Source organism: Eretmochelys imbricata, chromosome 18 (genome assembly GCF_965152235.1).
Source record: "Eretmochelys imbricata isolate rEreImb1 chromosome 18, rEreImb1.hap1, whole genome shotgun sequence".
NCBI lineage: Eukaryota > Metazoa > Chordata > Testudines > Cheloniidae > Eretmochelys > Eretmochelys imbricata.
The window spans coordinates 11302954-11317347 of record NC_135589.1 but is presented as its reverse complement, the minus strand read 5'-3'; the positions used below and the strand labels follow the sequence as shown (position 1 = coordinate 11317347).

At 46.8% G+C, this 14394-nt stretch overlaps 1 protein-coding gene across 1 annotated transcript in view; it reads left to right on the top strand.

Annotated features, from left to right (window-relative positions):
- The first annotated feature begins 1632 nt into the window (after positions 1-1632).
- TNFRSF1B (TNF receptor superfamily member 1B) overlaps positions 1633-14394 on the top strand; it is a 42501-nt gene continuing 29739 nt past the window's right edge. Inside the window, exon 1 of the mRNA XM_077837443.1 lies at positions 1633-1741. Coding sequence (XP_077693569.1) covers positions 1679-1741 — 63 coding nt within the window. The 5' untranslated portion in view covers positions 1633-1678. The remainder of the gene's footprint in view (positions 1742-14394) is intronic.

Genomic DNA, 14394 nt, shown 5'->3' with positions numbered 1-14394 from the left:
GTTTTTGCTACAGAGTGAATTCAGACAAGGAAACTTTTTTTATAGTCATAGTCTGTGTCTACAATGGGAAAACGTATCTTGATGTCAAACATGACAGCAGCCAATGTAGAGCAGGACAAGCCTGTGTAAAAATTTCTTAGCTGGTCATGGTTTTCCCCATTCCCACACAGGGATCATGTTACTCAGTCATGGTTAACTCTGGAGAGGACCAGGGCATTAACCACAATCCGCTAACATGTTTTTAAACAAGCCTTGTCCCTGTCTACACTAGGTGCTAAGTCATGTTTACTATCATATTTTAAAGCTAGTTAGCTGATCATAGTTAACCTTGGAAAGGTACCCTAGGGTTAATCACAAGTAGCAGACCTGTTCTTAAACACAATTTTCCTTGTCTGCACTAAAGACATGAGTCATGTCCCAGTGTACACAAGGCCTCCGGGAATAGATTCCAATTGGACAGGTGCAGCTGATTGTACTGCAGGCCATGGGTGCAGTGCAGGAAGGGGAAGAACGTGTCATTTGCCCTGGAGGAATATGTCTAATCCATCACACTTGGATCAGCCCCGCCGGGCAGTAGTGATGCTAGGTATGAGCAAACGAAGGGCTTGTCTACTCTTACAGCACAGCAGATGCACCACTGTAGTGCTTAGTGAAGATCCTACCTACTCCCAACAGGGGAGCTTCTCCCATTAGCATAAATCAGGGGTTCTCAAACTGGGGGTTGGGACCCCTCAGGGGGTTGCAAGGTTATTACATGGGGGGGTCACAAACTGTCAGCCTCCACCTCAAACCCCGCTTTGCCTCCTGCATTTATAATTGAGTTAAATATATGTAAAAGTGTTTTTAATTTATAAGAGGGGGTCGCACTCAGAGGCTTGTTATGTGAAAGGGGTCACCAGTACAAAAGTTTGAGAATCACTGGCGTAGTTAATCCACCTCCCTGAGAGGTGGTAGCTATATCAACGGGAGAAGGCTTCTTGTCGACCAGGAGTTTGGTCCCCTCGGGCTAACTGTGTTGCTGAGCAAACCGGAGTTATAGCCACATAGGTTTGTAGTGTAGAGCAGGGCGCGTAAGGCATTTCTCAGGGCCCCAAGCAGGGGAAAGGGCCTCAGTTTAGTATTGCCCTCCAAATCCCCTTCATCTCATTTAATGAGGACTTTTTACCCCCTGCATTAGTGGAGCTTGGGGTGGGATATTTTTGGTTTGTGGAAACAAGGCAAGGCAAGCAGTCGCCCTTAGCGGCCGAAAAAATATTCTTGCCTCGGGCCCCCAGCGGGGGGAGCTCCTTGGGGGAGCCCCATTTGCCCTGTCCCAAGCCCAAGGCACGTGCGACCCATCCTGCGCCGTGCACAGTTGGGACTGACCTTTGGGGGTGGGGACTGGATCCGCCTCCCGCAAGCTGCCTTATTCCCTGGGATCCCTCCCCTCGGGTATTTGTTTCCTACCCTGCAGGGCCACACTCCAGGCGAGGCAAGGAGAGCTGGGGGGGGCGGACAGCAGCCGCCGCCCCCACGCCTTAGCCGGCGGCCCGGGACAGAGGGCGGGCAGCGGCCGGCTTCCGCTCAGCCCTGCGCGGGGGGGACGTCCCGGAGCCGGCGCCGCCCCGCTCCACCCCTCGGCCGGCTCCGGGTTTCAGTCTCAGCGCCGCGGGGTCTGCTGGGCGAGCGGCGCGGCAGGATGGGGCCCGGCTGGCTGGTGGGCGCGCTGCTGCTGCACGTGGGGGGCTCGCTGCCCGGCAAGGTGGGTGAGCGCGGCCCGGGCCCCCGGCGCTGGACCCGGGCCCGGCCGGGTTCCAGCCCTTTCCCGGAACGGCTCCCATGGACTCCGGACGGGGCGGCTGCTGGGAACCCACGGGTGCGGGGAGCCGGCTGGGCGCCCATTCTCTGATCTAACCCAGCCCTGTGGGGGGGGGCCGCTCCCCCGATTGCTTCTGCCTTAGCCCCCTGCCGCCTCCTCTCCTTAGGGCTTGATTCGGTTCACTGCCTCCCCTCCCCTGCCTTCACCCCGCGAGCCCAGATTCCGCAGCTGGCTGCCGTAATCCTTGGCACAAAAGTGCCCCCCCCCGCCCCTCTTCAGTGCGCCGAGGTTTGGGTGCATCCTGCTAATTCTGATTCTGTTGATTATGTGCGTTGCGGTGTGGCCCAAAGGTTGCGTGCTGAGCAGAGCCTGTGTCTGCTCCCGAGAGACGATTGCATCTGGGGTTGGTGCGTCTGCTCTGAATAAGAGAGAAAATGAATTGCTCATTGTTTTCCTGTTATGACTACTTGTCATTCTCCAGCGGCCTCTGCTTGTGCCCTCTGAGTTCTGCAGACCCTCAGATCCCAGCAGCTTTACAAATTCCACTACTTTTTAAAAAAAAAACGTTCGCAAAAAGAACAGGAGGACTTGTGGCACCTTAGAGACTAACCAATTTAATTGAGCATTAGCTTTTGTGAGCTACAGCTCACGTCATCGGACGCATTCAGACATTGTTACGCTCCATGGGTTCCCTCTTTGTGGAATCCGCTTTAGCCCTACAGTATATCCACTTCCTTAGCCTCTTCGCTTGTTTTGTACAGGCTGATTGCACCCTGGCAAGTGCAGAATAAAAATCTGTGTGCATTAAACAGGAACCTTTGGTTGTACTTGATAAGACTTTAAAATCTGCCCTTCTATACATAGAAAAGTCCTTTGATTTAGATCTACAGCATGATTTGGAGCTACAGCTGGGACCCTTCCACTATGTTTCTGTCGAACAGAGCACATACCTTGTCAAGTGAGAAAGGCCATTTTGGAAAGGCCATTTTTGACTTTGAATGTTGTGTTTACGCACTGTATTGATTTATTCCTGGAGTGGATTTTTGCAAGGATAAATACAATAAAGGTGGTGACTACTCAACTACTGTGCAAGGGAGACCATATAAATACTTTAGATAAGTGATACTCAGACCTCAGTGGTTCAGGAGTGAAATTAACAATCAACATTACCCAAAAGAGCTGGAGTAGTGTGAATTTGTTGTTTCATTTATTGTAGTACTATTCATATTTAAACCGTATGACGGGAAATATTTTAGTGTTTTTATATATATATATATATATATATATATATATATATAGACACACACACACAATTCCCATAGCAAATAAGTTGTTAATTTAACTTAATTAGTTAATAACATACTAAAAGCATCCTGACTGGTTAATGATTTAATTAAATTACCCAGTGTTTTAATATCAGGTACTGCAAAGAGCCACTTGTGGCTCATGAATTTCATTCTGAGCATCACTGCTTTAGAAAGAGAGTTTCAGTGAAGCTTTGTATGGACCTCGTCTTGTGTTCCTTGCACACCCCGATCTCCCATAGCCTGGGATGTGCAGAGAATCCAAGATTTGGCTCTTTGATGCTTGTTTATAGCAAATGTAGAAGTCTGGAGACCAGAATGACGTTAGTGAACAGGACTAGGAATCTGGAGAAAAGAACACCAGAAAAATTGAGATATTCAAAGAGCTGAAAATAGCTTCCAAGTAAATGAATGTAGTAGGGGAGGGACCTGGATAACAGGTGAGATAGTGAAGGTGAGATAGTCGGGGTGAACCACAGTAAAGATGAAATAGTCAGGGGTGAGCCACAGGACCTTGACACTGATCTGCATGCTCAGTACAGTAATGAGGGATCTGAGGTGTCATTTGCCTTTCTGATATTTAGGGCGAAGTGATTTTGTAATAGTTTGTGACCACATGTTTAAAATATCTATACAGTGTAACAAACACTTTATATAGGCTAAAGCATCTTGGGTGATGTTATCTGAGTAGGTACAGAATTGGAAATTCATAATTTACCTCCATCATACTGATATGTACATTTGTCTTATTTATTTCAAGATCTAAAATATTTCCCATGTAGGGGAAGCTTTGATAGCATGTGCAATTTATTTATGTATTTATTTAGGGTTTACAGGATGAAAAGCTAAAGTGACCAGACAATCTGTGTGTGTGTGTATATATGTGTGTGTGTGTGTATAGATAAAAACACACATGGAGTTACACAATGGTATTTTAGAGGGACTGGATACCTTGGTGGATTGGTAACAGTTTAGCAAGCTTTTCAGCTATAGTCTTCCAGTTTGAATCTAGCCCAGGTAAGTAGTGGCTAAAAGCTGTTAGCATTTGTTTGCCTGCTTTGTGTCTTAGTCTTGTGGTGCGTCTCATCACCCAAACCCTCACAATTAGCCCTGCTTGTGCCCCTTGCTGGCAGCTTCAGTGAGGCCAAAGATTGACCGGGTTGTGGACAGTGAACTCCTTTCTCACTCCTACACGTGGTCCCATACTGGTGGCGGAGAACTGGGGAAGCTTTCACCATCGCTGTCCATGCTGTACCCATTCTGTTGACAAATAGGGGTATTTGGTCTTTTGGGGCTGTGAATCTTGCACCTTTCACCAGCAAAAAAATAAAAAAAAAATAAATCACGTGCAGATTGAAAAACAAAATGGTCGCTTCAAAAATGTTGCAGCCACCGTAGTGATGTGGAAAAAAAAGATCTCCTGCCCATTATTGCAAAATGTGATCAGTTTAAAGAACCGGCGCATAGTGGGTCTAATGAAAGCTCAGCATTTTATTTGCTGGCAGGAGTGTTCAGTCAGGGGAAACTAGCAAAGCGAATCGCTCTTGAATGACACACTTTTTCTTGGTTTGTTTTTCTCATTCATTCTGAGTGACTTGAAAGATTCTTGTCAAAGTCGGCACTTACCCACAGGAACTGAGCCTAAATCTTGCCATTTAGAACATTTCAGTCACCCAGAATATTTCGGTGTTTTTAATAGAAGTGGTTTCAGCAGCCCACAAGGGCTCATGCCTTCCATTTGCAAACTGAGTGCCTCTGGTCTCTCCCCGGTGACCCATCCTGTAAATAATAACTGGTTTCCAAGGAGTTTCAATCTAGATCTTGGCAGGATGAGTGATGACCATGATACAAGGCCTGGGCTGCTGAGGGATGGGAATGGGGGAGAGGTTGTTAAAAACCCAAAGCAAGAGGCTTAGGATAACAGTGCTGATTTCCCCAGCTCGTCTCACCATTAGGTCTAGGGGCTATGTGCCAGTTCTGTCTGGTTGTTGCACACATTTTCATTTGTGCTGCAATGATAAAGGAGTTCTGTGGCTAAGAGACTGTAAACAGAGCTGTGCAAAGCCATTAGTGACACAGGGAAAACAGGAGGGTCATGCTAGAGGGCAATACAAGAGACAATGGGTTCAAACTGAAGCATAGCAAATTTAGATTAAATTTCAGGAAAAGCCTCCTAGGAGAATGGCACAGACTGCCTGGGGAGGTTGTGGAAGTTCCTTCACTGGAGGTTTTCAAAAGGAGGCTGGAGAGCCATCTGTCTTGGGTGGTTTAGACACAACAAATTCTGCATCTTCGCAGGGGGTTAGACTGACCCTTGTGGTCTCTCTTCTAACCCTGTGATTCTGTGTTCAACATACTGGCAAAAAATGTCACTCTATAATGTTTGCAGTTTGTTTGGTCCATAAGTCATTTTTTTTCCAGTGGCAGGTATGGGAATGTTGAGAATACCAGGCCTGCTGTTAGTTGGGTTCTTTGTACAGCATCATTTTCGGAATTCCTTGCATCTAGAGATGGGCCCAAGTTGCCAAGTTTGGAACCGTTTCTGAATTTTCCCCAGGGCCATGGACACAGGGTTTGGGTATGTCTAGATTACAATTAAAACCCTGTGGCTGGCCCATGCCAGCTGACTCAGGCTTCTGAGGCTTGGGCTAATCATCATCATGTTCCTATTACGCCTCTGACGTTTAGGGCAGTGACGAAGCTTCCTCCGCTCCTGTCTGTTTCTGGTAGATCTTTCAGTGGTTCCCCAGCTGTGCCCCAGGTTTTTCAGCTCGGCTTCCACAGCTCTTCGCCATGTTGTTTTCTGGCGGCCTCGTTTTCATTTGCCTTCAGGTGTCCATCATCTTGCTACTCTGGTGATGGAATTAGTTTCCATCCGAAGCACATGACTGATCCATCTCCAACGCCTCCTGGCAGTGGTGGTTCTCATATCCTCTTGGCTGCACTGTGTCAATAGATCTTGGTTTGAGATTGTTCTGGGCCAAAAGATACGGAGGGTTTTTCTGAGGCAGCTTGTGTGGAATGAAGACAGTTTGGACATGTCAGACTTTCTCATTCCCCAGCATTCTGCACTATAAAGTAGTGTTGTAAGTATGCAGCTCTGATAAATCTTGAGTTTGGTTTTGGCGTTGTGTTTTGATGATTTCCAGACTGTATTTAAGCTCCTGAAGGCGTACCTGGCTTTACTGATTTTGTTCGGGATGTCCTGGCTTGTTCCACCGTCCTGGCTGAAGGTGCTGCCCAAGTATGTGAATGTTTCTACGTTGGTGAGAACATAATCCTCTCTCCATACTGGTGATGGTGAGGCAATATTAAAGGTTATGGTATCTGTCTTATTGCAGTTGATTTTCAGTCCAATTTGCTGGCTGAATGCATTGATTCAAGTTGTTTTTTCTTGTATATGGTGTTGGGTATGTGATAGGAAAGTGACATCGTCTGCGAAGTCCAGGTCTTCAAGGGATGAGAAGAGCGTTCATTTAATGCCTCTTGGCATGTCTTCTGTTGTACGCTGCATTGCAGTGTTGAAGAAGATTGCAGACATGACACACCCCAACATACTCCTGTTTTGACTTCAAAACTGAGCTCTCTTTGATCAACACTGCATGTAAAGTTGAAATAGAAGCTTTTGATGACATTGATTATACGGAAAGGAGTTCCATATGCTCGCAGAATGCGCCATAGGCCGGTCCCGTGAATGCTATCAAAAGCCTTCTCAAAGTCCATGAAGTTTATGTAGAGTTGCTGTTGCCATTCTAAGCACTATTCTATTATGTTTCATAGAGTGAAGATCTGGTCTGTGCATCCACGCCCTTTCCGAAAACCAGCTTGCTCTTTTCTGAGAATGCTATCAATTGCCTCTGATATAAGATGGACTATGATCTTACACACTGCTTTGGTTGGCGCAGTTAAAAGTGTGATACCATGCCAGTTAGTACAGTCACTGAGAGTTCCTTGTGAGCTGCAGCTCACGAAAGCTTATGCTCAAATTAATTGGTTAGTGTCTAAGGTGCCACAAGTCCTCCTTTTCTTTTTTTGGTAATTTCATTATAACCCCATTGGTCCACTCATCTGGCACTCTTCCCCTTTCCCAGACTGATGGAAATAGAGGGGCCAGGATAGATGCTGGCTGCTTGTTGAGGATTTACCTTGAACAATTCTGCATTCAAGTTATCCTTGCCAGGAGCTTTCCCATATTTTAGATGTGTGGGCTCGGTGTGGCACTCGGGCTCTAGGACCCTGTGTAGTGCAGCCTGAGCCCAAATATCTGTACCACAATTCAACAGCCCCTTAGCTTGAGTCCCTTAGCTCGAACAACTGGCACAGGTCAGCTGAGGTTGTCTAATTGCAGTGTAGACATACCCTTAGAGAGAACCAGCTGCAAAATTCAGATCCAGATCCCATTTTCCCCAAAGGACGGGACTATTAGGATCTGGGTTTTACTTTTGGCCCATCTCTTCTTATATTATTTCCTCTTAGTTTCCCTGGTTGACATCGGGGTGTGGGTATTATGCAGAGAAACTGCAGTCTCAGAAGGAGCACAGTGCAGAAAATGCAAGAGGAAGGAGACCAGGCAATGACGGAGAATTATGCACGAATGCCCTTTGTATGATTCACAGTCCAGATTATATTAAGCAGGAGTTAAGGTTGTAAGGGAGAAAATCTAAATAGGACATTGTAGTTTAAAATACACAAACACTGCAGAGCCAGGAAATTCTATATTAAAAATCCCCCAAATGCCACATTTCAAGAAGCCTTTACAAATATTTCCCCTTGATTTTATATAACCAGAACTTCTCCTTTTACGCCCTCTCTCAGGGTGATCTCGTCTCCTCACATGATTCCGTCTGCTATCTTTATGCGGGTGACTTTCCCGTTGTCTTTTCCACTCCCACTCTGCCCCTCTTCATCCAGTTTTACATCTCCGCCTGTCTCAGATACCTCTTCCTGGATGTCTCACAATCAATTTATACTTAATATGCGCAAATCTGCTTCCTTGTTTTTTTTCCCTCTGGAACTTTCTCCGACCTTCTCTGCCAGTGTTGACACCACCATTCTCCATGTGCTTCATGCTTTTTAATCTGATGGTCATCTCTGATTTCTCCCTCTCCCTTACTCTGCACAAAATGGCAACTTTGTATAATATCTACCCTCTTTTCTCATGACCCTTGTCGTCTTACGTTGTAAGATTCTAGATGAGGGACCATGTCTCCATATTTGTTTGTACAGTTCCTGTCATCTTGGGTTCCAGATCTTGGTCCAGGCCTCTGGACACCTAGTATAAAATATTAAATAATAAAAGACAAGAAAACTTGATGGGTTGATTACTCGGGGCGTGTCTACATTGAGGGCATGGCTACAGTGGAAACGAAGTGCGAGTGTGGTTGAGCACGAGCGCTGGGAGCGAGCTCTCCCAGCGCTCCTGGTAATCCACCTCCAGGAGGGGATTGGCTCCCAGCGCTCGGAGCCTGTCTACACTCGCGCTTTAAAGCGCTCTGGCTTGCTGCGCTCAGGGGGGTGATTTTTCACGCCCCTGAGCCAGCAAGTTAGAGCGCTATAAAATGTAAGTGTAGCCAAGCCTTTAGAGTGCTGCTGTACCGCTTAGGGAAGACGCTACCTACGCCGATGAGAGAGCTTCTCCCATCGGCACAGTAACTGCCTACGGGAGAAGGTGGCAGCTATGTCGCAGGAGAAGCCCTCCTGTTGACACAGCGCTGTCTACGCCGGGAGTTCGGTCGGCATAACTGCTTCATTCAGGGGTGTGGATTTTCCACGCCCGAGCGACATAGTTATACTAGCCTGAATTTGTAGTGTAGACCGGGGCCTGGTCAGTGAAATAGTGTTATATCAGCACATGCACAGATATCGCCCCATCGGAGAGTCATGAAACTTTAAGGTGCCCACTAGTATCAGAATTAGAGGAAAAGTAATACAATTTCATAACTGTTCTTATAAAATTCCACATAGGTGGTGGTAATGTTTGCTGTGAGCCTGCATATACCAACTTTCTGTGTATGTATGCCCTAAAGCAGTATAAGTCTTAGTTAATATACACCAGTGATGGTTAGCAGAGCAAAGTCATAGAAAATGAACAGGATATGTGACTAAAATCTCAAAAGTATGATTCTCACCTTCAACATATTGTTGAATGTCAGTATTAGAAGATGTATCATCAAAAGTAAACCAAAGTAGCTATCAGCAACAAATCAGAAAGCCACTGACAGCTGTGGTCTCTTAAGCATCTGTCTCTGGATCTGATATTACATGCTAGATTAAGGTACAGTATTCTAGACAAGGACCAGTAAAGAAAATGAGATGGCTCATAGGATTTATTAAGTATTGTTGACTGGATTCTGATTTTGTCTATGTCAGAATAGCTCTACCCATTTGGGGTTACATCAGATTTACATCAGCATGGCAGCGATCAGATTCTGGCCCTGTCTCTTCAAGCCAGAGTGTGGGCCAGATATTGTTGGACACTTACGTTATTTTTGTGCATTATAAATGAGTTCCGTGCATAATAAAGTTTCCTGCTTTCCCAGTTTATGCTGGGAAAAATGTGCTCGGATACTATGGTGATGGGTGGCAGTATAAAACTCTAAGATAAGCTAGGAAAAAAAAATCCATAGTCATAAGAAAGGAAATACAGAAGATTTTGAGGTTTGGGGGTCTGATGATCAGGGAAGGAGAGTTGTACTGTCCATTGCTATCAGAATATGCCAAGCTCCTAGCTTATAGGGTGAAATTCACCCTTGTGCAGAAGACCCACATTAAATAGTTGACAGGCCTTGTTCTGGCCCTCTTTACTCCTAGAGAGTACAAGATAGGTGAACTATTCATACAGTGGACCCATAAACTTGTCTTTGGGCAATGATGGCAGTAAGTGATTTTGAAGAGCTCAATGCTTTGAGTGTAGGTCTTAGGGCCTGGTTCTGATCTCAGGTCCGCGGGCATAGCACCCCTTGACTTCAGTGACAGTTGCCAGCATCTGAGGGCAGCATTTGCCCCTGACAGTATTTGTCCTCCAAATGACCAGATCAGGTATTTTAAATAAAGCTCTGTATTTTCCCCTCTTGCAGTAGATCTTGCTGCTGAACAAACTGCATCTCTGAACCACATAAGTCTTTTCCATAGCAACAGGTTCTGATGTCAGAGGGTTCGATGACTTCGTTGTGGTTAACAAACAGGAGGCAGTTCCTGTTTAAAATCCTCCGCTTGACCCCTTGAATTTGGAGATGGCATTTTAGTGAAATGTTACCAGCTTGTGCTGTGTAATCACCCCAAGGGCTGCAGTGTAGAAGTTCCTGGCTAGCCGCAGAGCGAAAAGGGACACTTGCCTGTCGGGCAGGATTTAGAGAAAGTCAGCATCATGCTAGTAATACCTAGTACCTGTGAAGTGCTTCACCTTGTCACTGCACAGTGCAAATCTGGCAGTGGCCTGGGGGCAACCCCCCCCGAATGTTGGGGAGGACCCTTCTCTGAACTTCTGAGCTGGTCAGTCCCTTCTGTTACATGGAGCCCACTCGGTGCCTCTGTCCCAAGCCCCTCATGCTTTGGGGAAGTGTGATTCCCAATCTGGATTTGAACTTTATGAGCCAGGTCCACCTCTAATATGAACATTAGGGGCTGGATTGTGGTTGGGCGTGTGGGGAGAGTGAGTCTCTTCCCATCGGGCCCAGCAGAAAGGACAAGCGCAGTTGCAGTCCCTGCACGCCATGGAAGGCAGAGAAGCTCTGTATGAGTGTATCCCCCCTGGGGTGCTAATCCCCCAAAACGGGCAGGGAGGAGGTGGCTCAGCTCCATTCTGGGAATCGTTGAGCACAGGTGTGTTGTAGATGTGTGTTTTGATGAGCTACCAGCTGCGGCCCTGGTTTGTTACAGAGGCTCCCTCATAAGCATGCGATAGGTTAGACCAGGGGCCGCCAACCTGAGCCTGAGAAGGAGCCAGAATTTACCCAGGCACATTGCCAAAGAGCCCCCGTAATACGTCAGCAGCCCCCCATCCGCTCCCTCCACTCCAACCTGCAACGCCTCCTGCCCACCAGCAGCCCCACCAATCGGTGCCTGCCGCTCCCTCCCCACGCCTCTCGCCCGCCGCGATCAGCTGTTTCGCGGTGTGCAGGAGGCTCTGGTGGGGAGCGGGGGGAGCGAGGGCATGGCAGACTTGGGGGCAAGGCCTGGGGCAGAGCCAGAGGTTGAGCAGTGAGCACCACCCCCCTCCCCGCCCCCCGGCACGTTAGAAAGTTGGCACCTGTAGCTCCAGCCCCGGAGTCGGTGCCTATACAAGGAGCCGCATATTAACCTCTGAAGAGCCGCATGCGGCTCCGGAGCCACAGGTTGGCCACCCCTGGGTTAGACCATCTGGTTGCTGGGAGTCTGTAATACACCCTGCAGAGTGGAATGCGCTGTGAACGTTTGCGTTTTTAACTCCATAGGGGTAGAGTCCTGGGTCTCTGCCTTGCGTGTAACCTCTCGTGCACTGCCTAATGTCCTGGGCATTGCCGACTGTGCTTCCCATCCCTGAGCTGCCCTGTGTGCTAGGCTTGTTCCCGTTTGTCCTGCTGATATCCCGGCACAAAGTAGCAATATGCCAAAGTATGCTCAGGTAATGTACAGAGGTTACAGTAGAAAACCGTTATAAAAGGGTGAATCCAAATCTCTGGTGTAAGTGTCTCTGCCTGCTCTTGGGAAATGAGTTTGCTTCCATTGACATCATTCAGATGTTTCCATTCTGTTTGTACAAATCTCTGAAAAGTCTTTCCTCCTTACATGCTACTGTCTAGTCTGAGCAATTCTGAAGTTGACCCTAAGTTTTCGGTGCAAGGTTCTTCTCAGATTTGTCTTGTGACTCTGGGTTATGTTTACCTTTAATCTGGGATCAGATTTTATTCCTGAGTGATGGTATGAGTCACATCAGCCCATAAAAGGGTTTCAGATTTACAGCATTCTTTTTCAAGTGAAGAGTTTATTTTCATAATACGAGTTAGGTGCCGTAATTAGAGGTACAAATTAAAGCAGAGGGAGAGATGAGTTGCACAGAAAATATGGTGGAATTGAAAAATTTTAGGCCAGATGCTGGCCCCTGCTGCACCTGTGTTCTGTCACTATCCCAGACGTCCAGTGGATCTGGATGTCTGAGGATTCACCTGGCATAACAGCTTCTGTGCTCATCCTCTTCTGGCCCCTGGCATAGGGGGCAAGAGTGGGAAAAGGGGAATCATCCTGTGGCCAAGTAAGTTAGCTTTAGGACAGCTGTCGTTCTGCCCTTGCATAGCAGGTCTGACTGACTGACTTTGACTGCACTCTTGCTTACTCCAGGGTAAATAAGAATTAATTCCATGGAAGTTTTAACAGTGAGTTTAGAATCCGGCCCATTGTATCCAGCCGAGAATTCAAGTCCAAAGTGGTAAGATTCTTTTTTAGTGTCTTATAATGCACTTTAGTTTCGGATTAATTGACAATTTCTTAACAGTTAGTCAGCAACAGCCACCAGTAATCAGATCAACTTGGTGTGATCGTATCAGTCAATAGACGCGCCCTGTCAAGCAAAATTTCTGAAAGGCGGATGTGAACCCATTGAGCAAGAGGTTTTCCTGTCTCTTCAACGCTTCCAGGACAGTATTTGCAACATCTAAAAGACAGTGCAGAAAATGAGACAAGAATGTATCTTGCCGGGAAGCCTCACCAGCAGGATAATTTATGATGTGGTTTGTTTTATCTGTGTGTGTGTGTGTGTGTGTGTGTGTGTGTTTTTGAAGTGAAGGTTTAAGATTTAAAAGTTCCTTAGGTCTGTTTGACTTAATGCTGTTCAACATGACCTGGCCGGAGAACTGCAGCTACTGCATTTGATCAGCCTCCTCTTAATAAACAGGCGAAGAGTTTTGACTAAAAATAATTTGGCCAGCAGCAGAGCCTTCAGAAACTATTTTATTTTGTTAGCTTTTGCAGCAGAAGTGCTGTCAGCGCACATTTGCAAATGCTGTGGTTTCTCTATTACTTGTTACTCTTCCTGTGAGACTACTATAGCAAGCCCAGCATGAACAATGATCACTGAACCTAGAAGTTTTTGAAAATATTTTTTTCCTTTTTATATAAACTAGAATCATGATAAATAAGAATTAATCAAACCTCCTGCTGGTGAATAGGACTGCATTGTCTGCCTGAGAGTGCCCAGCCCTTGACTGTAGTACGGTAAAGGGAACGTGCTCAGGAGCTGCAGACCATGCTGGCTTTCGGAGCTTATTATAGCTGGAATGTGTCTCCTTTAAAACCGGCTTTGTTCTCATAGAATATCAGGTTTGGAAGGGACCCCAGGAGGTCCTCTAGTCCAACCCCCTACTCAAAGCAGGACCAATCCCCAATTTTTGCCCCAGATCCCTAAATGGCCCCCTCAAGGATTGAACTCACAACCCTGGGCTTAGCAGGCCAATGCTCCAACCGCTGAGTTATCCCTCCCCCAATTCACCTTATCCCGGGGTAAGCTACAAAACTTGAAAAATATTCTGTGCACCCAGCAGCCAGGCCTGACCAAACCTATTGTCCAGGAACTGAGAGATATGAAGTGCAGGGGCAATATCCTAGTGAAAAACCCAGCGCTCTCAGCTGCTGAGAAGGTGAGATTCCTACCAGAGCAGTGCTCGGGAACTCCACTTCTGTATCAGCCTCTGGGGTGTAAGTATCTAATACATTTTAAGACCTTCTGTGGCTACTGAAAGGGAGAAAGGGGCTTCTTGTCTGCCTTCTCCACCCAATCCTGGAGCCTCGAGGATGTTGCAGGGTCTATGCTATTCTATGCTCCCCCCGAGAAGCCTGTGTGCTGTAAGCTGTATTTGTACATGGTTGGGTGCTGTTATGGGGGTGGGGACAGTGCTTCTCTATTCGTCCTTCAGCCTCTAGTTTTGGATCCCCACTGCTCCCAGTGAATGTGCAGGTTGGTTCAAAGGTGCCTCAAGTAACTGGAGATTGAAAGTGTCTTGATTCTGGTCAGTTTCACAGTGACCCACAAAGTCCACAGTATTTTGAAGAGCAGCTGCGAAACTGACCAGAGTTTTGTCAATGTCACTTTGCGGTGGACTCAGGAAGGCCTCCTACTGTTGGTTTACATTCAGTAGATTTTCTTCACAACCACCATAAGTAAGCTATGATTTAGTCATGGGTATTTTTTGTAAAAGCCATGGACAGATCATGGGCAGTAACCAAAAATTCATGGCCTGTGACCTGTCCGTTACTTGTACTGTATACCTCTGACTAAATCTTAGCTGGGAGGCAGGGCAGGGGCCGACGCTCTGGGGGGGC